The sequence below is a fragment of the Hemibagrus wyckioides genome, linkage group LG09 (assembly GCF_019097595.1).
Source record: "Hemibagrus wyckioides isolate EC202008001 linkage group LG09, SWU_Hwy_1.0, whole genome shotgun sequence".
NCBI lineage: Eukaryota > Metazoa > Chordata > Actinopteri > Siluriformes > Bagridae > Hemibagrus > Hemibagrus wyckioides.
This window is the reverse complement of record NC_080718.1, coordinates 16,540,794-16,565,758: the sequence shown is the minus strand read 5'-3', so window position 1 is coordinate 16,565,758 and position 24,965 is coordinate 16,540,794. Positions and strand designations below refer to the sequence as shown.

Here is a 24,965-nt window from a genome sequence, read left to right as displayed (position 1 = left end):
GATCCTCACTAGAGTAGACAGATAACCTGAGTGTGACAAAGACATTGATTCACAGAGCACAATACAGCAGCCATCCTCCAATCATGCTCGTGCTGTCATTAGTGAAAAGCTTAAAGCACCTTTTGTATCCCTTGACAGCAACATATTGCTTTGTCTTATCCAGCACTGTTTGTACATGCTGCTCACACACGTGTGTACTGAATTGCTGGTATAGCCTGAGAGAGTGATGACTTCAGCTCCCCTGTCAGACTGAGCGATACACACATTAGTATTTGTAACGTTGCCGGATCGATTGTTACTAACATTTTCCCGGCTCTGGTTTAACAGGTATGCACAACTTATCCGTTTAGCTTTTGCCAATGACGAAACGAATGGTTTCTAAGGAATCTTTTCCCCCCTCTTGGCTCTGAGCCTTCAGTAGTCATCAATACTAAAATATGTGAGCATTGTGGTTAGTGTTCATATTGTGGTCAGTTTTCTGCTAATTGCAGTACACACTAGCATATTTCCATGCTGTTTTAGGTGTAGAAATGCACAAAACCCAAATGGTATATTAAACATGAATTTAATCACTAATATCACATTATTAATGGAAATATGATGCTATAATATAAATATTGTGATACATTTTGCAAGTAAATCCTCTTGTTTGTCTGTGCTTGTGCAAATATTTTTTTGGAGAGTTAATTTATTTATGAAGACTTATCTACGTATTACCAGGTTGTGACTTATATTAACTGTATATTACTGAGTAATTTATTGTAGTTATTAAACCTGGGTCTGAATAAAAAGCCAGGACTGTAAGAGGTTAAATAATCATACACTGTAACGGTAGTTTTTCAGTGGTTTTAAAATGATTTTTATTTCAAGGCCATTTTTTTTAACAAACCTATATCACATATCTATATTGCATATCATATAAATGTATTCAGGCATAATAATATGAGATTATAGCCATACTGGCCAACGCTAACGTTTATGCATGAGATATGAAACACATGTTTGGCTTTTGACTATGCCTCTAGCATGACTGATCAGTGTTCACACCATATGTGGTCTGACTGTGTTTTGCCTCTGCCCGGCAGTGAGAGTACACACTCTGGTGTGTATAAACTATGTAGGGCAGTGGGTTAGGAGAGCAGTGTGTAAAGCTGTGCTACATTGACTTAAGACTCTTAATTCAGTCTGCAGAGGGGAAACAGCATGCTTTTTTACACCATGCTTGCTAAGTAAATTGACAGTCAAGGGAATATCGAGCTCTCTCTAAGAACTGGTTCAGTTCATTGGCTATTCCCTGTCTTCCTTTTTCTTTTTACTAAGGACACAGGCATTCATGTCGACTTGCCTTCTATAGATGACCAGTTACTGTGTGCATTTTTCTTTTCTAAATCGATCTGACCATCCACCTGAATGCAATGCACTATTCAGAGGCTGCGTGTTGTAATGAATAGCATTATCTCAGCTGTCACGCTGATCACATCTTTGACAAAGCACAGTCTGAGTGAAGCATGCAGTTTACATATAAAATCTTCCTTTTTCTCTCACTCTTTTGTTCTATTTTTTAGACATTTCTAGATTTTCCTTTCTCAGATTCAGATATGTATTGTATATCTGTTTGAAGTCTGGGACAGAGTAAGAAGGTATGGGCTTCTTTGCACATGAAGTATTCATGCAGCAAGGGGGCATATATGTGTGTGCGTGTGTATGTGTGTGTGTGTGTGTGTGTGCGCGTGCGTGTGTGTGTGTGTGTTAAGAGAGAGTGAGTAAGGGAGAGAGGCGCACCCTTGCTCAATGTGAACTCCTTTTCTGGCTGTGGGGAGTAAAAGGGGCAGGGCTGTGTAAAGAAAGAGGGAGGGAGGGAGGGAGCTGCGTATGTGTGTGTGTAAGTGTGTATGAGTGTGTGAGCGTGTATGTATGTGTGTGAATGAGAATGCTGCACGGCTACTAACGTTTCTCTGGCAGCACGAGCCGGAGCTTGACTGCGAGATTTCATCCTCATTTCCCTCCTGGTGCACAGCGGAGAAGAACACATGGGGAGGAGGGGGAGGTATGACAGAGGAAGTGTAGGATTAAATGAACTGACAGAGAACCTGAGGAAAGAGAAGAAAGGTGCAAAAAGACATAGCACAGGTCATAGAAAAACGCAATGAATGACACGTGAGAAGAGGTTAAAAGAAGACAAGCCAAGCCTGCTGGAGTGAATGGAAAGAAGAGTATTTGATTTGCAGCTGGATTCTTTGTGGAGTTGAACAGATTATGGGAAATAAGTGAAGAGGAACTTTATGCCCTTGCTGCATCCCTCCTCTGCCCTCTCAGCTTTCTTCAACCCCTTCCATGCTACAGATTTTTATGCTGGTGCTGGACTTTCTCCTTTCATGTGCACCTTTAGAACTCAGCTGGGTCTTTTCACTGATGATAAACAAAAAGTAGACATATAGACACAAGTATACTTTTAAAACTGCATGGCAAACTCAATGGCAAAGTGTGGATACGGACATGAAGGCTGTACATTTTCCTTTGGTCTTTTTGGGCTGCCTTTGGCAAAACTGAGCGCTTATTTCGTTAGATGATGGATTGGAAAGAAGTGTAAGTACTTTTCCTCACTTTATGTGTGTGTGTGTGTGTGTTTGTGTGTGTGTGTGTGTATGTGTGTGTGTGTGTGTGTGAGACTTGATCCTTTTTACCCCTTCACCCCATTTCCCTACTCTACTTCTCTGTCAACATAATAAATAATACTAATTGAATTTATTGCATACCTACTGAACCCACATGAGATTTAATCACATTGTCACTCATTTTTTGCAAAATAAATCTAATTTTCTAAAGGTGAAAGTGATTTCTCAGCAACTTTTGAACTTGTCAAGACATGTGAAGGGTGAGGTTAAATTGTATATTTTATTATTGTGTGTGTGAAAGTGTATCTGTGTATGTCAGCTACAGTGAAGTTGAACAGGTGGACAAGCCTTGGAAAGTGTAGGCACTTTGGCATGTTCTTTATGGCAAGCGTCCATCTATGAGCCAAGCCAGGTTAGTCTCTGAGAGGTGGTGAAAGAAAGCAAAAGAGAGAAAGAGAAGGTGGGATGGTAGGAGGGAACACATGTGAGAGGCATTTTTTTCTTTTGCTATATAATAATAATAATAATAATAATAATAATAATAATAATAATAATAATAATAATAATAATAATTTTAATACTATTATGTTTTTAAGTTAAAATCTGGAATGGTGTTGATTCTAGTTGTGCAGAACATTGACACGTAAAATAAGGTGGGTTGGGATTCTGAAAACGTTGCATTTATCATGTATGTGGAGATCTACTGTCACTGGATCACAATCAGTGACACACTCTGCCTGTCTCGCGCCTCTGACGCTGCGTCTGTCTCTCCTCTTTTCTCTTTCACTGTGCAAACGCTCCTTCCCACTTATACACACTCACACACACACACACACACACCCGCACTCACAGACCTCCCTTACTCATGGGCCTGCAGTTCCCTGGGGAGAAACTCCTCCTGTATTCCTCTTGGACGCTATAATTATTTCATCAGCCAGCGGTGTGTTCCCTGATTGTGCTTGTGGGCTGTCACTGTGGACTGGAGAGGGAGAAGAGAGGAAGGAGGGGGTAGAGCAGAGAGGAATAAAGCAGGCATGACACTCATGGAGATATAGAGAGATAGAGGGTAGATGGGAGGGTGGAGGTCCAGTAGGTGCGCACACACACACACACACACACACACGAACACACACACACACACACACACACAAGAAAACACACATACACACACACACATAGCCATGTTCAAAGGCATGATAGACTGGACTAATGAGCAGTCTGCTTGCTGAGGAAAGAGGATGTGTCTGCACACACACACACACACACACACACAAAACCTGTCATATTCACATTCTCTTGAATGGCATACACACTTGTTTACATGCACTCTTTTTGCTACCTCATTCATTCATTCATTCATTCATTCATTCATTCATTCATTCAGTAAGCTGTTTGTTTTGTTTAAAAATGTCAGTTATATTGAAAAGTGGTTTGTAATACTTGTTTTTTTGTCTGTAAAATCTGTTCCTACAAAAAACTCTGAATTCTGTGGGATCTTGTACCTATATAGAAAGCTCCTCCTCTTGCACATGTATTCATATGTATATTGCTCTGTTCAACCTCGCTAATAGGAATTCTGAACAAGCTAATATTTCCGTATGTTGAGTGATCCAAAGCAAATACTAGACAAAACAAAGAATTTCCTTCGGGATTAATAAAGTTATATCTTATCTTATCTTTGCTTAACCGATTTACAGGGAAGAAGTGCTACTGTATTTACTCTTGTTGCTGTTAGCTTCCATGTTGATTTGACATCATAACAGACCATCTAGAGTTTAGTAGTAGAAATTTGTGGACTTTGTCTTATAATAGCCAGAGATCAGAAATTCTGAGTTTTAGTCAAGAGCAACAGTAGCCTAAGAGGTGTAGGTGGGATTTTAGAGATGGCCATGTGCTCTTTGTGTTTTTTTTCAGGGTGCCCTGGTTTCCACACACACACACACACACACATTCATGCACACACACACACACACCCACACAATATCATGGCAGCATGTTTACTGGCTACTCTAAATCTTCCACCTTGCACCCAATCATCTCAGCTCCAGGTCCACTGTGTCCCCAAATTTTGAGTCTACCAAACTCACTGATTATACCTTTAAAAATAGACACTTTTCTTCCTGTGACTAATTATTCTGACCTTTCTAATTAGTTTCACTAAAGTTAAGGAATTGCTAATAGTTACAGAATCGTATGCTTTAAGATTAATAAATGAGTAACAAGACTTTCAGACTTTCAGACTTTAAGGGAATAAAATAGTGCAGTGAGATTTGGGACATTAACTTTAACTGTAGTTAACTGAGTTTCATAGGTGCGCTGCTCACTCACTGTGTGTGGTATGGAGTAATTCCCCCTTCAGCACTACAGTATTCAGCATGAGACAGATGCCGCCTGTCAGCTTCTCTCCTCCACTTAGTGCATTCCACACAACACACAGTTCAATGCCCGTAAGGCTCCTCCTAATTAGCGTTACCTGCAGAGCCTAAGCATCTTTTGTTAGTTCTTTCATTTCCTCTTTCCTGTTTTCTTCAGGTCTTGCTCTCTTTTACTTTGTACTTGTTTTTCTCATGATTTTTTACTAGTGTCCCTTTCGTCACGTGTCGTTCATTGGACACGAAACCATTTCAGCTTCAGATCAACCGTTGCACACTTCAAGTGAAATATATAATATATAAATATGTTCCACAAACACTTCAGTAAAGTCTTTTTCATTTGTCTACTTGAAATGTTAAGACTGTATCTCACATGAATGAGATTAATGTCCTTATTATGGCTGGGTTACTGTGGAGTCAGTGCCAGCAAATGGTTAATGTCAAGGCTAATGGCGGAACTGACCCTATTAGCTGCAGTTTCACATTTCCCTCTGAAAAAGAGGAGGGCATTTTGGGGTGATGGGGGCATAATTTGGCCATTTGGTTATGTGAAGTAAAGGGAGGAGGCAACCTGCAGAGAGGGAACGAGTGAGAGAAAGCGAGTGAGGCTGCTGTGTGTTTACTTTGGCTTTGAGATGGGGCTTTTGACCTTTCACTTCTGTAAATGCCAAGCTATACCGTTAAATCAATCAGCAAAAGAGCAGATTGATTTTTATTTCACCTTCCCAACTTGAATGAGTGGCAAAATTTAAGGCTTTTTGGAAAGAACCTTCCCTATGGTGTGCAAGAACTTGTCAGTTGATTGGTTGCAGCGCTTTGCTGTGATTTTCTACACAAAGCGTGAGACTTTAGAAAGAGCTTGTACTGAATTGCATGGTGTTTTTTTCCCCAGGGCTGCACAGAAGCTGAACCTCTCCTCCAAGCGGAAAAAGACCCAGCCGCCTATGCTGCAGCCGCCAGAGCCCTCCATTTACCCCACCAACTTCAGCAGCATCCTCCAGCTGTCCCCTCCACCCGCTCCACCATGCCTGCTCAGGGCCAGCTCAAAGGCCAAGGAGAACCCTGGCATGGGCAAGGTTAGAGAGATAAACACACACACACACATGCACTGAAACTATCATTGTGCTTACAAATGCATTCTTTGACAGTGAATAAAGAGTGCTATTGGTTTGAACCTGGCCAGAGAAATGCAGGGCCATACATCTCTCTGTTTAGTGTTCAGTGGGGAACACACATGCTGGTTGGCATGACACACACACACACACACACGCACACACACACACACACGTATCGTGTGGTGTCTGTACACAGCTGCAGTTGTTTGCATCATACAGACTGCTGCCCAGACAGGCTTGGGGCAGTGTACGCTAATATAGTGGTATAAATCCCATGGAATGTCATGAATCTGCTCTCCTTGTTCTCTTTTGTTTTTTTCCTGCTTTGTTCTCAGTAGGAGGGGGCATTAAACGTGTTGATGAACTATTTTTCCCCTCATTATACACTTGGCTTTTTGAACATGTATACGGCAGAGAAGATTTGTTGACTTATTAAAAGCAAATACCTCATTATTGCAGTGCAGAGCTATAAAGATACATTATAGCTAAGTAAGTAATTAAGAATTCCAGAAAAATAAATAGTCTTTTTCAAAATGTAGCTAGTGGTCTCAGGTTTTAAACAAACAGCCAGCATTGTTGAAAGCTCTGAATGGAAGCAAAGCCAGCATTAGAAAGAATTCAGCATGTATCCTCTTTGTCTATTATTGTTCAGCTGCATGCTACCATATTTATAGAGATCGAGAAGATTTGTACCAGATTAGATACCACCTGCTCTGTTAGATTATTATAACACATGTTGCCAAAAGCTCAAGCCCATTGAGATGATTGCTAACTGGCCATTGTAAATGGACTCATTGAAACCCAGCTTCATTAATGAGCTTCCTTTGCCCTGCTACTGGAACACATCTGCTGTCGCTTGAAATGATCGACTGGGACTCAAGTTCTACACACTAAATTATACCTAGGACACTTTTATATCTAAAAGATTAGCCATATTATGCCTAAAGACACTTACAATACACATTATCAGTATATCAGTATATTCAAGACTAATAACAAATTGACAGCATAACTGTGGAACTACATTTCAAAAAAACTATGGTTGTCATGGCTACCATCAAAAACAATTAGTGAGAAATTAATTAAACAAATTATTATGAAATAGATCTGGTCATCTGCTGGTGTTTGTGAATTAATATCTATCTAGATACTGAGAACCGAGGGGGAATATATATATATATATATATATATATATATATATATATATATATATATATATATATATATATATATGGGAGAACAGATCCATTAATATAAATTTAAGGTGTGCAAGACCTTGTTGCCCAACCAATATAAATATAGTGGAGACTGTTGACTTAGCTTGACTTTTTTTGGTCAGTCATATATGGAAACCTGTTTCCAATGTCACAGCCAGAGTAATTTCCTTCACCATGTGCACATGTCCATCAGCGGTAATCGGCCCCTGCGGAGCAGCAGGAACGAGGGGGAGTTCGGCCACGGCTGGTGCTGTGGCATACATAGACATTCCTCACAGGCACGGCAATGGGATAAAGCAAAGCAGACATTGTTCTGCTGGACCAAAGCTGGACTGAAGCTGTAAATAAACACTAACCACAGGTCCACAAGGATGCGGTATGGCTTTGTGCTGCTCACATTGGAATGCTGTAGGAGCTCCAGGGGGAATCTGCTGTACTGTACTCGTGTTTGCCTGGCCACTGAGTGATGCCTACAGTGGCAGCTTCTTACTGATGTGTTGTGAGGATTAATTAGAGCAATTTTCAGCTGCTGGCTCCTTCCTGGCTCTGTGTGTATGGGTGTGACACTGTAAAATGTGTTGGAAGACTTCCTCCTTACAGCGTCTATAGTTAAAACACAAGCTTTATACTCTGTCAGAAAATGTACAGTATCATTCTACCAAGCGCATAATCCTAAAGAAAAAAAAATTCAGTTAAACAAACTGCATTTTATTTTATAATGGTCTGTAATTTTCTATTTCTTTTCTGCGTGAGCATCCTTACATAGTACTTTCTTTTATTCACTTTATCCTTCATTGTTTCTCTGAGCAGGTGAAGGTGATGGTGCGGATCTGTCCATCTGTTGGGGTGCAGGACTCTTCTGAGTCCATGTCTTTCCTGAAGGTGGACCAGCGGAAGAAGCAGTTGACCCTCTATGAGCCTTCGCTCCTGACCCAGCCCAGCTCTGGGCACCGACGTACACCATTAGCTGCTCCAAAGATGTTTGCTTTCGATGCTGTCTTCACCCAAGATGCCTCACAGGTAAGAGCTCTGTTGGAATCTGTGTGAATTGCTGTTGGTTTTGTGATCATTCTGATGCTGCACTCTTGTTTTATTGCCTCCTTGGCTGTATTCTAGTACTTCTGCACTAAGACATTTCCTCAAGGGCAGTAGGACATCTGCACAACACATATACAAACAACCCCTCCTCCCACACATATATTCTGGACAGGGCTTGAGGCTTAATGCAAAAATGGCCATCTTATTTCAGCATCATTCTTCATAGTATGGTCACAGCAGCTGTTTCTTTTAAGTCTGGAAAATGAATTGAATTCCTGCCGCATATATTCAGCAGCGTTTTCAGTTCCTCACCCAGACTCTGATGGCAGGAGGGCATCCAAATTAAGAACAGAGTGCCTTCCAAACAGCCACACAAATAACCACAAGGAGACACTTAAGAGACATGAACAGTCCTTGAGAATGATTAAGTGAGAACAATTTAGTTGACGTTTTGTGGCAACTGAGTTGACTTGTTAATGTCTGCGCTGAAAGAACTCAGCATTAAACCCATTTTATAGTGGCTTTTTACACAAACAATTAATTTGTTTCTTCAGCGCATGCTTGATTTAAAGTGTTTGTCTGATTAAAATATTCATTGTAACGTTTAAAATGATTAGATAAGCTTGAACAGATGGTAAATCTACTAAATAATTGTGTGTTTTAGTAGCTGAAGTGGCACATTATTCTAGTAGCTCGCTAAAATGTGTGCTCTACGGTCTACAGTATATAGGATAGCCTGTTTGTCCTTGTGTGTACTTTATCTACGTGTGATGTATGGAAGGAGATTGCTGCAATAGCGAACTGTCCCTGTGGACTGAGGCTAGTGGAACAGATTGTAATGACAGCACCGTAGACTGCAGCAGTGTAAACCACCCCATGCCTGATGAATCCATGATGAGCTGCTACTTGGTTGATTTGATGTTGCTCTGTATTTCATTTACTAATGATGAATTAAGTGGGTATCTGTATGCAGCGTGAATGTCTGCCTTTCAGACTGACCAGGGTCCGGTAAATAGTTCATGGCATTCTGCAACCAAATCTGCTGTACTGCATTGTCAAGAATAGTGGCTGACTGTTCATATATTTGTCTTTTCTGGATGTCTGCAGGCTGAAGTGTGCTCAGGGACCGTGGCTGAAATTATCCAGTCAGTGGTGAATGGAGCAGATGGATGTATCTTCAGCTTTGGTCATGTTAAACTTGGTAAGCTTTTTTGTTCAATATTCTTTATTACCATTACATGTAATTACATCGCATTACTTTTTACTAATGACTTACAGGTGGGATAGCAGCCATTTGTCTTATAGGCCAGGCTTTTGCTTAATAGTGTGGAAGCCACTTAGGCACTAAATAAAGATGGTTTGTTCTTCTCATTTCTTTAAAAGCCTTTAGTGATACACTCAGGTCGATTGAGTGTGTGTGTGTGTAAGTGTATAAGTGTGTAAGTGTGTGATTATTATGAGCAGAAAGGCCATAGGTTAAACAGTATAATTGAAAACTTAACTTATGCTTACACTACAACGCATTTGTATTTCTTAAAATTGTGACTAGATCAATATTTTTGAGCTGAAGTTGGTATAAAATAGTAAGCATTAGTGTTACAACAAGTAGTGTTTAGTATTTAGGTTGGGAAAGCAATGGCATAGTTACATCATATAAATCAAGCAGCTTACAAAGATTACATGCAAATTTTGTAATGTTAGTTTCTATAGCATCAACCAAACAAAAAAAGAGAAAACGATGATGAAATAAGAACTAATTCAAATATTTGAGATGAGACAGTTGATCAGTTAATGTGGTCTAAAACAAACAGATCAACAAAGAAAAAACAGGTAACAGTGGAAAAAAAAGTGTCATCATAGACAGCTTACTGGGTTGGTCAATGTTTTTAAGAACATTTATTTGACAGTAATATGAGTTGACAGGATGTACAAATGATGGCGTTGTGTTGAATGATGGGCAGGTTGGCATTACAACATCCTGCTGATAATTCTCTCATAGCTGCATACCTCTGAGTTGTCTCTTGTTTCAATTGTGCAGTGCTGATAAACTCTATATACCACACACAGCGTATATTTTAATCTGTCAAATTATGTATTTCTTGTCAGTTGTTTGCAAGCACTTTTTTCCTTCAAGTTAAGAAACTTTGGATGGAAACGTTCTCGTCTAACTTAAAGCAAGCATGCAAAAAATTGCTGTTTCAACCAGTTTTCTTACTTGTTGTTTTCTATCAGACCCTTTTGTTTGATTGACAGGTTGCAAATATCTTAAACCTTAACAGAATTTATTCCAGGCTTTATTAGCAACAGGTATTGCAACGTTTTTGCTTACAGATAGTGAGCTTAGCTTAAGTTCTTACTGTTGTGTTGTGAAGAAGAGACCCTTTTAATTCCTATAACTCCCTCTTTCCCTTTTCTCGTTTTCTCTCTATTATCACATATACCACTGGTAAATGAATTTGAGTCAACGATGATAATAAGTGATATCATCAGTAGAAAAGGCTCTTTTGAAATTCCAGAGCTCTGTATACACCAGTGTGTCGAACGCTCTCAATACGCTGCCAGAATTAACAGCTTGCTCTCTCCCCCTCACCAGGCAAGACGTACACCATGATTGGCAAAGACAGCTCTTCTCAGAGCCTTGGCATTGCGCCCTGTGCCATCTCCTGGCTCTTCAAGCTTATCAGTGAGCGTAGGGAGAAAACTGGCACACGTTTTTCTGTACGTGTCTCGGCTGTCGAGATCTATGGCAAAGAAGAAGGTCTGCAGGATCTGCTCTCGGATGTCTCAACAGGCAGTCTGCAGGATGGCCAGTCGCCAGGGGTCTACCTGCGCGAGGACCCCATCTGTGGCACACAGGTTAGTGAGAGCTCAGGGCATTATTGTTATTGTTATTTTTTACACTTTTAAATGTGAACTTGGAACTCTTATATAGTTTTATTTTCTTTGTGTATATTTGGTTTGCTGTCTGTGCATTAATAAAATGGGTTATGTTTTAACTACACCTCATTTAAGCACCATTTTTATAGTGTAAAGTCATGAAGCCCTGCACTAACAGGCAGCTGTTTCATCCCCCCATCTAAGGGTGATACTGATGTGTCTTTCTTCCTTCCCCCACCAGCATCCTCCCTGGAGGAGGGTAAAAGCTAGTGGTGTATGTGGTGTTTGGGGAGATGGGGTAGAAGGTAGTTGAAAGCACTGCCAGGTGTTAGCATCAGATGTTGTTTTTTGGGGTCCATATGAGGCCGACACTTCAAAGGCTGCCTGTAGGCTTGTGAAGTTTAGATAGAGGGATTCAGGCTCCACCCAGTGTTCCTCAGAGTGTTCTCCCTTCTCAGTGCTAGTGCTGCGAACTTGGATAGTCACTGCTTATTTCAAGCTTGAGTTTATCTGATTGCTGAAACATTCATTCGTAATATTGATTCATTTCACCTCTTTAGGGCCATTTCAAGGCCATAGTGGATCTGGTCCCAAGAATAAATACTGATACACTACTATTTTTTTTAGGTATATATCACAGTTATAGCACTCTTCTAAAATAAAAACCCATCAAATACATTGTACAGTTTTTAGCTAGTAGTTGCTTACAACAGGTTCTAAGCCTGCTGCTTTATCTCCCCTCTGGTACAGGCCTAAAGGGATCTTGACTTTTTAGCCTTTTTACCAATCAAATTCTTGAGATTGTGCCCACTACTCTCTTGATCCCTTGATAACTCTGTCAGTAGTCATTCCCCAAATCTAATGGACTACCTGTGTGTAGAGCAGCTCAGAGAGCATTCTCTATTTCAATTTTAATTACAAGACTCTCTGTCTGTCTCTTTCAAACCATTTGGAAAAGAAAAACATTGAAAATTTTGCCATGTCAACCCATGGTCCACTTTTACAGTTACAGGATATAAAAGAATCAGGATATAAAAGAGGTCTAAGACATGTATTAGGAAATGTAACGTTTGTTTGTTGTAACGAAGAATGAACATATGTGTTATTAATTATCCATTTTGTTTTGAGAGGATGCAACAGGATCAGTGTATTTTTTTCTGAAATTGGTTTCAGCTCCAGAATCACAGTGAGTTGCGAGCTCCTACCGCAGAAAAGGCTGCTTTCTTTCTGGATGCAGCCCTTGCAGCACGCAGTACCAGCCATCCTGATACAGATGAGGAGGATCGGCGCAACTCGCACATGCTCTTCACTCTTCACATTTATCAGTATCGGATGGAGAAGAGTGGCAAGGGAGGAAGTGAGTATCTGCATGGATGAGCGTGTGTGTGTGGTGTGTGGTTAATTGACATTCCAGCTCTGATGATCTCCCTCTGTGTAGTTAATTGATGGGCTGCACTTCCATTTCCTTTTCTTTTTCACTTTTCATACTCACAGAGGTGGAGAGCTGCATCTCAAACTCATTAATCTAATAGCTGAGATATTACAGACTAAATCAAAGCTACCTTCCCATCACCGTTTCATTTTTTCTCGCAATCTATCATGTGGAAGGTAAATCACTCGGGCCTGTTTTGACCACTTCATTAAACATTAATGGGAATTTTAACAGACAGTAATAATTCATGAGCAGCTAATGACCACAATCATAATGTAGAAGTACCTGTCACTGTGTAATGCTGCACTTCTCATTAGCATAGGTAAATGTTGAGCATTTGACAACAGAGGAAAAACTCTGTACAGTTGCGTTAAATGGAAATAGAAGCTGACTAGCTTTCAGAAAGAACAATGCTGGAACAGGAAGGAGAATGTCTGCTGCTCTGAAATTTTTGTCATTTTTCTCAGCAGTTATGAGAATCAATGTACATGTAGCAGGGATAATGTGAGGCAGCTTCTGCATGAACTTATCGTGGCCCTCAGAGCAACTTTATGTGACATGCAGAATGACAGTTTTAATGCCATGACAAAAGGTAATGACAGTTATTCAAGAGCTTTTGTGCATTAAGCTGTGGTGCACTGCAAATGTCCTCACAAAATGGTGTCATTTGTGACACAGACAATTTTATCTGACATTTCTTTTATGTTATTACACTTCTAGCACACAGCAGTATGAGTTTAATATCTATACCAATGGTCCAGGATGTTTCTATGTCCATGGATGATGGCTTGTATGAGCTGATAAGGACTTATGAATAGTATGATGTACTGTATATGTCTGGGTGTTTTTGCAATTACGAAAGTGTGTCTTTTGTTTGTTTTGTTCATGTAAAGCTCATCAAGCTACTTTAACTGCACTTGACTGAAAATGCAGTACAATAACAACAGCCGACATTACTAACATTACTGATTACCTTCTCAAAACAGTGATTAATGTGGTCAACATCATAGATTTAACCAAGTAATGTCTCTGTACTGTATATCAAAAGCCAAAACCACTATAAACTAACCTAAGTAGAGAAGGGGACTTTACACTCTTCACAGTGTGCACGATGATGTTGATTTGACATCACTCCGTAAACCAGGAAGAACATGGTAGTTGAGAAGACTGACCTTTTGTGTGTTTGTTAATAGCTGTAGTTGGGAAAATTACATGTCTTAAATGCAGCATAAGTCTCCTTATACACTGTTACGGCTAATATGCACCAATTACTTTAACAAATTCTTTCTTTTTTGTTTTCTCTCTTATGTTTTGCTTTCTCTACTATTTCCTCTCTTCCCTCAAAGTGTCTGGGGGAAGAAGTAGACTACACCTCATTGACCTGGGCAGCTGTGAAAAGGTGCTTAGTAAGAGCAGGGATGGAGGAGGCGGTCTGTGTCTATCCCTCACAGCCTTAGGCAATGTCATTCTGGCTTTGACAAATGGAGCCAAACATGTACCATACAGGTAGGATAAATCAGACTGGGACATTTGTTTTTTGCCAGTACCAGTGATGATTAAAAATTCTTTCTCTTTAGGATCGTATACACATTTTTTTTATTTGCTGCTTTTCATGTGATCTTACAAAAGACAGACAAGGTTTATTGTTATTCAATTTTCCAAAGACGTAACAGAGAAAGAGTGAACATGTAATCAAAGCTGGCAGCAACAAGATCACACACGCTGAGTGGTGGTGACAGGTTTACTGTCAGTTTTCTATGCTGCTGATGTCATTCATAGTGCTCTGCATCATACTGTATAAAGTTAGATTTTTGCCTCTTTACACTGTTTGATTATTTCAGGTTATGTCTAAAATACTGAGTCTGTTAATACAAGACAAACATGGTTTAAAAGCTTTTAGAAAAATATTTACTTATTGATAATATTTTGTATTATTTAGGGATAGTAAGCTTACAATGCTGCTTCGTGACTCACTTGGGAACATCAACTGCAGGACAACAATGATAGCGCATGTCTCAGACTCACCTGGTCATTATGCTGATTCACTAACCACTATCCAGCTTGCCTCCCGAATTCACCGCATGAGAAAGAAAAAGTCCAAGGTCAGTAGAATCTTATTGGGTAAAACCTTCTGTATAAGAACAGCTGTGATTTGCATTCAAGGATGTCTTTGAAAATATGCTTTTGAAGAGTTTTGAAAGCAAAAATGTTGCTAGTGGTATATATCCTTAAATGTGGAAGTTTGAAGAACAATGATGTAAAGAAGAGCTAAATTACTAACAATAAAAAATTTATAGCAATACTTGGTTTATTATTATTATTATTATTATTGGCAAATCCAGTAATACAGGTACAGACAACTACTTCCTTTGGAAGAAAGCCATACAATAATTCAATGACATAAGTGATTTTTAACATAGATATTTAGATATAATTACCATATCTCATAGGCACCCTAATTCATATAATTAATGCTAATTTATGCTTTATTCCTACTGCAGTATGCATCAAGTTCCTCTGGAGGTGAAAGCTCTTGTGATGAAGGAAGGATTCGCCGACCCCCACATTTAAGACCCTTCCATCCACGGACTGTGGCCCTGGACCCAGACCTACCCTCACTACTGAGTGATCCAGATTACTCCTCAAGCAGTGAACAGTCATGTGATACTGTTATTTATGTTGGCCCTGGTGGTGCTACAATTTCTGATCGAGAACTCAGTGACAACGAGGGTCCACCAGCCTTTGTTCCTATTATCCCATCCCTTAACAGAAAGCAGCGTGGTAAGGAAGGACCAACTGACCAAGACCATTTCAAGTGCAACACCTTTGCTGAGCTTCAAGAGCGGCTGGAATGTATTGATGGTAGTGAGGAACCAAGTGCTTTTGTTGGTGAAGCTAAAGGAAGTCAAGTAAGCCCTAAGACAGACATTAACTCAATAAAGCCAAAAGAAGGGTCTATTTTGGGTGCTTTTAAAGCTCCTACCAAAACATCTTCCCAACAGGACAATATATTATCCAAACAGCCACTTTCTGCTCAGAGTAAACTGCCCAGCAGCCCTAAACACAAGTCCAAAAATGAACATTCCAAATGGCAAAATGCCTCAATGTCAGATGGAGATATGCCTGAGACTGCCTGTTGTACAAGGGCAGATAGTGAAAAAGGGCTGGTAACAGACAGCTTAGCTCCATGCTCCCCAGGGAAGCAAGATAAATCAGTAGCATTTCAAAACTCAGAGCCAGTGGTGAGAGAAAAGGTATTCTTCAATAGGAAACAACTACCCAAGCCTGCTCCTCCACCTCCACAACAAAGGGACAGTGCAAGGGCTAATAGTGAATCAGAAGAAAAGTCTGCTGTAAGGATACCACCCATTGGAATGAGCCATCAAGTACAGAAGCAGTGTGGTTCAGGTAGCAACTCTCCTCTTTTGAGCAGGGTGCATCATCTAAACCCCAAGACTCCACTAGAGGTCTGCCAGCTAAAGTCCACACTTAGGGAGCGGGATATCTTGAGGACTACAGTAACTCTGCAGCAGCCAGTTGAGCTAAATGGAGAGGATGAGCTGGTGTTTACCCTTGTTGAAGAACTATCAATTGGAAGTATTATGGACAATGGAAGACCCTCCAGTATCATAAGCTTCAATAGTGATTGTTCTGTACAGGCCCTTGCTTCAGGATCTAGGCCAGTAAGCATTATCAGCAGCATCAATGATGAGTTCGATGCCTATACATCCAATGTGGGTGCCTCTCAAGTAAATATTGAGATGGTAGCGCCATTTCCAGAGGAAACATTTGTCTCTTTAGACAGTCGTGGTTCTTCTATCAGTTCATGGCTTAGTGAAGTAAGTGTCTGCACCATAGAAAGTGAAGGGGCACAGTCTGCAGATGTTTTCTTTCCTGATGGTACACAAATTGACCCAGGAAGTGGTTTCTACCTTGATTCTCCTGGCATATTCCAAACCAGTCCGCAGAAGGAACCCAATAACTCCTTGAATGATAGTGGCTTTAGTTTCTCTGAACTGGATAGTGACAGTGCCACTTCAAGTAAGCTCTCACTTAGTAAATGCTCATCCTCTCCAGAGTCCACTAAAGCCTCCATCAGAAATACTTTAAAAATGGCAAAACCAAATAACATTAATTCATCTCCAACCCAGACCCTGCAAGACCCATACAGTGTCCATTGTAGTCTTCCCAGGAAAATGAAACCTACCTCATCCACAGTCCAGACCGGTAGCATCAGTGACAGCAGTAATGGTAGCAGTTGGAGACGTGAACCATTGAGGCTAGAGAGCAAGTCAGGTGACCCATGGCACCGAAAAGAGAATGTGTCAGAGTTGCCTGTGGCCTCAAATTTAAGTCCTTCTTCCAAACAATTAAAGAATGGAATAAGTGGCATACCCACTAGAAAAGCAGGCACAGACTTTAACGGTATTTCACAAATACCCACAATAACACAGGGGTCTACTTCATCCCAAAGGGTGGTAGATGGATGTGAAAAATCCAGCAGCATTAAAAAGGTGGAGACACCCAGCAGAATGCCACAGCTTAGAAGAGGTGCAACCACGCTTGGGACTGTTCCAGTCATTCATACATCCGTTGATGTCAAGGTTGGCCTTGACATTGGATCATCAGGTAGCTGGAAGTTTTCATCTTTGGAAAAAAATGGGAAAGCAATTAAGCAGGACATTACTATGCTGCCAGGTGGTGTATTACCTCCAACACCTCCAGTGCGTAAGTCCAGTCTGGATCAGAAGAATCGAATCTTGCTACCAGCAAGTGCCTTAAAGTCTGCATGTGAGACCGGAAAGTCGCTGGTACTCAGGCCTGCAAAGTCAGAGGATGAATATGATCTGCGGTACAGAGGAGACTCTCACAGTTTAAAAACATCCAATTTGAGGTTAGATCATAGTTTACTAAAAGCAACATCAAGTCTCAAAGCCAGAGGAGCAAGAGGGGAAGCTGGACAAATGTATGGAAGCCAAGTATCCTTAGAAAGATCTGACAGTTTGACATCTTTAGGATCTAAACCTGTGCTCAGTCGAGAAAACAGTGGGGCCAGTCTTGGTGGAAAGTCAAGCAAATCTGTTAGTAAGTTTGGATCACCTGTTGCCACCTCTTCTCCAAACACTACCTCTCCAAATCCCTGTGTTAATCAATTCAACATGGGAAAAAACGGGCCGATCAAAAACAGCCTTAATGCAAGACCAGTGCCTGTAAATGGAAACAAAGCTCGCACATTATCTGCAAGCAATTCCAAAGCCCTAAGTTCCTCAACTAAGTCTCTCACAACATCCACAACAAGGAATGCTAGCCTCCCACCTTCAGGAAAGAGTGCATTACCTCGTGCAGGAGTAGGATGTAATGGTAAATCTACAAGGGGAACTATAATGGGTACTAAGCAAGCCATGCGAGCAACTAACAGCCGAGTAGGTGAGCTGGCATCAGGTAGTCCTTCTGGAAAACAACCAAAGGGATCTGGTGATTCTGACAGTGGGAATGACAGTGGTGTAAACCTTAATGATGACAAGCATACACCTATCCCCATCCTGCCTTCTCCTTATAGCAAGATCACTGCTCCAAGACGGCCACAGAGGTATAGCAGTGGGCATGGAAGTGACAATAGCAGTGTCCTGAGTGGAGAACTGCCCCCTGCCATGGGGCGAACGGCACTGTTCTACCACAGTGGAGGGAGTAGTGGGTATGAGAGCATGATACGAGACAGCGAGGCCACTGGAAGTGCATCTTCAGCTCTTGACTCTATGAGTGAAAGTGGAATGTCTTCCAATATGCGGCTCAGGAGTTCAAAACCACCCAAAAAGAGATCAAATGGTGAGTAATAAGTAATATCCCACAGGTGAAGGTTACCCAGTTTTACAAATATATGCTTTTTCTCATAGTTTCTTAGAAACATTTTTACTAATTATCAGTCTGTGTGACATTGATACATTTTCATACATACCTGCCAGTAAATAAGACTCTGTGATGTGTTATTTAACATTTCTTCATTTGAGATGCTTTCCACTCTGGCCATTAGTTCATCCATGTGTAGTGTTGTTTTCTTGTGTTCACATTTGTCTTGTGTCTCAATAAGTTTTTTTTAGCAGTGTTTTTTATTGTTCAACTTGTATTGAACAATTTGCTCTGTCCACATGTTTTGGATGATCTAGGCATTCAGAGACGGCGTCTCATCCCTGCACCTTTACCAGACACCTCCTCTCTGGGAATGAAAGCTGGAGCCACAGGTCAGTGGGTGGACTTACCCCCTATAGCTGGTCCATTGAAAGAGCCCTTCGAAATCAAGGTGTATGAAATTGATGACGTAGAGCGGTTGCAGCGGCGTAGACAAGAGCAGCCAACTGAGGTGAGTAAATGAGGATGTCTGAGAGCCATATCAAGTTTTTCTATTAAGATGCAATATCAAGTCCTCACTCATTATTTTGAAGTTAGCATTAGCTGAGCAATATGCATACTCTTAAAGGCCGTGACATTAAGGTATGTTTCAGCCTCGTGCATCTTAGTAAAATATGATGATAATTTGTGGCTTAGACTCCTAACCTCAAGATGACTGTGTATGAATATGGGTTACTTCTTACAGGATGTATGTTGAACTATGTACATTTATATTTCATTATAGACCTAACATTTACATCTCTCTTCTTTTTCTTCCAGCAATCAATTCAGGATGTTGATAAGGTATGTTGATCGGGCCAGATTGATATAACTTAATGATAGACGTGGATAAGAAGTTAGAGGTGCTATTAACAATTCATGTTACTTGAGGAAGCATTTATTCTTGTCTCACTTTACAAGGAAAATGAGTTAGATATTTGCTGTATCTCGCAATTAATTTGTAGAGTCAATTTACTAATGTCAGTCTCTATATTATTTACATCTACATTTGTGTTTGCGTGAATCTTTAGGGTCTGCTGCATTTTAACACAAAACTAAAAGATGCTGAACGGCGGCAGCAACAAATCAGAGATCTCAGAATGAAACATGGCACTCTGAAAGAAGAACTGGAAGACACCAAAGCCAGGCTGATGATGGACCCCAGAAAGTGGATTGGAGAGTGTGAGTTAGAGTTACATTTAAGTATTACACTTGAGTCAAGACATTTTAAATGTTCTCCAAGTAATGAGTGATTGTTCCCCTGTACAGTTGAGGTAGACCAGGACTTGGATCCAGAGTCACAGGAGTACTTGGAGGCACTAGAGCAAGTCACGAGTGAACTGGAATACTGTGTCAACCTATGCAAGTCACGTGTTATGATGGTGACCTGCTTTGACATCAGAGTAGCATCAGAGATACAAGAAGGACCGCGAGAAGTGGAGGTATGAATATAGGATCGGATAGAAGTAGAGCTAAACGATGAGGTGTAGAAGTGAGAAAGAATCTTGGAAGTCTGAATGGAAGGAAAATGAAATGTAGCAGCCAATTCACTGATACAAAGAAAAAAAAAAGGAATAAACTGAAAAAGACTGGAGCACTGAACACTACATAGAGGAGGATCTTTGAAAAATGACTGGTACTGGTAATATATAGTGCCTCTCTCTGTGTAATGGATTTGAATGGAAAAAAAACCAACAACCTGATATTTTTGGATCATCGAATATGTTGAAACAAGACAGACTGTCATTCAGCCAAGAGTTTTTTCTGCTATACCACAAAGTGCCTTTGTGATATAATTTCAATCATTATTTTTTGTATTGGTGCTAGTGCTCTAACCAGCATACCTAAGCCAACCCTGAACATATTACTTTTAAGAAGAAAATGATTTTATATTACATTGTATAGTGTATTTATATGATTAAACAGTCTGTAAAATACCATTTTTTGTGCGAATATTAAAGGCAAGGGGAAAGGAAAGCAGTAAGCTAATGTTATTGCATTTTCCTAGACTTTGCCTTTCTCCTGAACTATCCCCTTTCAGCATTGTCATCTAACCTCTGGAGCCTTATGTTCTCTTTCTAGTGACTGTGTGACTTTCTAACTCACATATCAAGCAAATCTGTGATGTTTTTTAAAGAGCTATGTTTGTAATACTGTTGTAAGTCAACCACTGCCAACCTTGGTTGAACCCACTCTTACTCCTTCTTTAAATCACTTCAACTTTGACTTAGTTGCCTTAAATAATTTAAGGTGAATAGAACATGACCCATGATCATATTTGTATAAGAACATATTCTAAAATGATTGATGTTTTGCATTTGGTGTATCTTGTCTCTCTTTCATCACTAAAATTGAATGTACATAAAAAAAATAATGAACCCAAAAAAGAAGGCCCAGAATGTGACTTATCTAGCTTTTTAATCTAATTTACAGTTAAATCCAGTCATTTTGCATGACAATTCAGTATAATCTGATTAAACAATGATGTTAGCTCTGGTCCTTGTTTACATTTACTGGGACTGCAGCAGTGTGAATTCATCACTGGGCTCTGTAGACTAGCTGTTGTTTGAATAAAGCAGCTCATGATTCATGCCGTCTGACAGGTTGTATAGAGTTCAGCATAGACTGTGAAGTCTCTCAACCAGTAGATAAACAGCTACAGCTAAAAACCTGATCCATAAATAGTTGGAAATAGAAGCTGAGAGAAAGATCGTGACTGTCCAGTGAAAACGGAACACTAGAGATAGTCAGCATTAGCCATCGTTACAAACCATGCATTGATTAAATTGATGAAACAAAACTGCTACAGCCGTTTTAAGATTGTTTTAATGAACCACTGTGGATAAGATACACTGGAGTACTAGTGCCAGGCATTGGTTCTATGCATTCTTGCAGTCTGTTCATGTAGAACCTCAAAATGCTTTTGCCTTTAGCACAAATGCACTGGCCTTATTTGGAGTTTCAGAGCATTTCTTTCTGCCTTTTCTTAATGCTCTTTACAGATTAACTCGCCTAAACTGTCACATATACCTCTGTATTCCTGATGTCATTGAGGCAACTGTACAGGTGTAGATTGTCCACAATGGCTTTTGTTAGCTGTCTTTCAAACTGTATTTGTGAGTGACTTTTGCATACCAGCATAATTACGAAGGTGGTTATTTCTACTGTTCATCAGATTGAATTAGAAAACCTTTTCCTTGTTAACCTTTACAAGTATACATGCTCAGGCCCTTTCTTACAATGCTGCATGAGATTTTTTTTTATTATTATTATTATTATTATTTCTTAGGTATGTTCTTGCTCATTTTTACATGTATTTTTTAATGATGATGCTGGAGTTCACTGTCATGGGCAGTTCTAAACATGAATTAACCAACTAACACCAAACAAAAATTTTTTATTCTAAATGTATGTTATGTCATATTTCATATCAGATCATATTTTCTAATGTTTTTTGGTTTTGTAAAAGATTTTCAAACTGTGTAAAAATGTATGATATGGCAACTTGGTATGACTTCTTTTTTGTTGTGAATAAAAACATGTTCCTTCTTATTGTGTTGTGAAGCTCAGTATTACAATCCATTATGCAAAACTTCAATGGATTATGAAGCCTGATGGCTTAAAAATAGTTGAAAATGCAGAATTAATAGAAATGCCTTATTATAGATATGCATCGATAGATTAATAATATAAATTAAATATTTTATTTTATTTAAAACAATAACAAGGCAAGGTTCACTTAATGTTATTTAGTTATAAATATCAATTAAAAATAAAGTTAGCAAAGCTTCAGATATGTGTCAAAAATGTGTGTCTGCAACATGTAAAAACCGTCAGTTTTGTAAGCTTTCTAGTGATTGGCTATAGTGCTGTGGCACATTGCAAAGCAGCATGAGTGTTACTCAAGCTGTAGGAGGAACTGTGGAACTGCTATAGAGTAATATATTTGGATTAAAGGTGTGACATTAAACTGTTTATATATATATATATATATATTAAAGTGCAGTGGCTTATCTCATATGAAATAACTAGTCACAAGAAGATTAAGACAAAACACTAAGATCAGTTTATTTTCTATTTAATCATTACACATGGAAGTGATCATATGCACAAATTTTAGGACATGCAGCACCAAAAGCTCAGGAAAAAAAATGAGTAATGGCAGGTAATCCACAGGTGTTGAATTAGAAGTAGTGAGTGCTGTGGATGGTCATTATCTATGCCAGCAAAACATGCATGCATGCACACACTCCACAAGCTACCCTGTCACCCTGTACTCCTGTTGTGCTTCCACCTGCTCTGAAGCGAATTTGCTATTTGATCGAGGACCCACTCTTCTATACACACAAACACCACACACATATACAAACCATGTTTAGGGTGAAAACCATAAACAGCAAGTTTACACAATCCCAGCTAAGAGCTACAGTCCAGCACAGAACACAATATGTTCTTGGCAATGAACATACACTGCACAGTCTAATTACTGTATAATATGGCCTTCCCCATTTATCCGATTATGATTATGGCGCTTGCCAGAGTTTTAGAGGATATCCTTGCAATGTGTTCTTCTAATACATTTCAGCAGAGCTGCTTAAATTTAGACTTGGACTGCATATTGCTAGGTAATCCCCTACTTACAGAGCAAATACAATAACCTCAGCCTGCTCCAATCTTTCCTCCCCACTGTTGATTTAATTTGATTGAAACCAGAGCATACAGTAGTAATGATTTGGCTGCACTGTTGGAGCATCTGGCTTCTATATTGCTAATCAGATCTGTGGCCTTTAGTCTTGCTGGCTGTGAGTGCTTTTTGACAGCAGGCAAGAGGATTGTATCCTTTAAATGACAATGATTAAACTGTACATATTATAATTTAGGAAAATTTCTAATCTCTGACATAGTTTAATTTTGCTGTTGTCTGCGCTTGTTATTGTCATGATAGCTCACTTCTATATGGCACAAGCACATCAAAAAATGTGACATGTCTCTTTTTTACTATTTGGATGTCTTTAGCTTGGTACACATTGCAACCATCTTCAAGCAGATTTGTCTGGCAGCAGCACATACAAATGGTACAAATATGATCAAATTCAATTTTTGTGGATTTGGCAAAAATCCACTGGGAATCATGGAACGTTTCCCTTTCTTGTTCCCATGATGTGTTTCTAGAGCGTGATGAGGGTTTCTGCTCATGTTGACTTAGTTCAGCTTTCAGGGAACGGTAATAAGTGCCAAGGTTTGACAACACCATAGAGACACACCATACTGACTGAGAGAGTTGTGATAGGTTGTTATGCTGGTGGATCAAGGCTTTTTAAAGGCTAGTTTGACCTTGAGAGCCTCTGGCCTCTCCTGTGGTGAGGAACATGAGAGCACTGCAATGAGGGAGAGTTAAGGGAAAAGTCAGGATAATTCCCTGCAGATTAAGTCAAACTGAAGCTGTTCATAATCGATCAAAATGCCGACTTGGAGTTTTTACTAGAGCTTTGTACACTGATAACTGTGGCTTATTGCTTATATGATGCAACCAGTTAAAAATGGTCCATTATATAGAATAATAATAATAATAATAATAATAATAATAATAATAATAATAATAATAATAATAAAAAAAGGAATAACAATAAGCAGCTGGCAGGACATATGAAAAGATATATATATATCTGGCCCCATAAACCAAATTATTAGCAAATGATAGTTGGCTAACACCATCCCAGGTTCTCAAGCTTGAAAATGAGATGCTCTATGTGCCTTTTTTAACCCAGTGCGGGGAGTGCATGGCCCATAAAGAGGAAGTGATCTTTAGATTTACTTCCTCCAGTCATTTATAATGAGCAGAGCTACCCGCACCTTAACGATGCAGGGTCTCTCATTTGGTCACTCCCATAAAAATGCATCTTTGATTTGTAGGGGAACCTAAACCAATCGCTATATTGCTTAGGGAGATCAAGGAGAACATTATCACCCCCTGTGTAATTTATTTTGGTTTGGTCCTGACATGAAATATTCATGTTTTAATTTAGCTAGGTCCTTATTTACTCTGCAACCTCAAAGGTTCTTTTTGACACCTTTGTTTTCTCTACTGCATGGTTTGAATATTTATTTGCTTGTTAAATGGCTTTTTTTTTTCTTGGCTACCCAAGAGTTCACAAAATTAATTTAACACTGCATTTAACCGTTGGTGGACAATAGACCTTGATGAAATCATTTACTCTTACTTATATAAAGAGAGTTTTTAGAATAATATAGAATATCACCTTATGAACAACCATAATACCTTTTCATTTTATGAGGCTACATGTGCTGTTCTGGTGTTGTGGGGTTGTTTGTGCCACCCACTGTCTTAGTGAGTTAGAAGATTAAAAGAGAATTTATGAGTGCCCTCTATTCATGGGGTTATGCGGTTGGCC

At 39.6% G+C, this 24,965-nt stretch overlaps 1 protein-coding gene across 3 annotated transcripts in view; it reads left to right on the top strand.

Annotated features, from left to right (window-relative positions):
- Positions 1-20,926, top strand: part of kif26ab (kinesin family member 26Ab) — a 68,091-nt gene extending 47,165 nt beyond the window's left edge. For 2 of the 3 annotated variants that reach the window (XM_058399183.1, XM_058399185.1), the window contains 12 exons: positions 5,880-6,063; positions 8,130-8,339; positions 9,465-9,558; positions 10,951-11,213; positions 12,408-12,591; positions 14,013-14,172; positions 14,606-14,768; positions 15,168-18,492; positions 18,831-19,024; positions 19,333-19,356; positions 19,584-19,734; positions 19,822-20,926. In XM_058399183.1, coding sequence (XP_058255166.1) covers positions 5,880-6,063; positions 8,130-8,339; positions 9,465-9,558; positions 10,951-11,213; positions 12,408-12,591; positions 14,013-14,172; positions 14,606-14,768; positions 15,168-18,492; positions 18,831-19,024; positions 19,333-19,356; positions 19,584-19,734; positions 19,822-20,000 — 5,131 coding nt within the window. In that variant the 3' untranslated portion in view covers positions 20,001-20,926. Of the gene's footprint in view, positions 1-1,920; positions 2,587-5,879; positions 6,064-8,129; positions 8,340-9,464; positions 9,559-10,950; positions 11,214-12,407; positions 12,592-14,012; positions 14,173-14,605; positions 14,769-15,167; positions 18,493-18,830; positions 19,025-19,332; positions 19,357-19,583; positions 19,735-19,821 lie in introns of those variants that run through there. The other variant, XM_058399184.1, reaches the window with a different exon arrangement.
- The last annotated feature ends 4,039 nt before the right edge of the window (positions 20,927-24,965 follow it).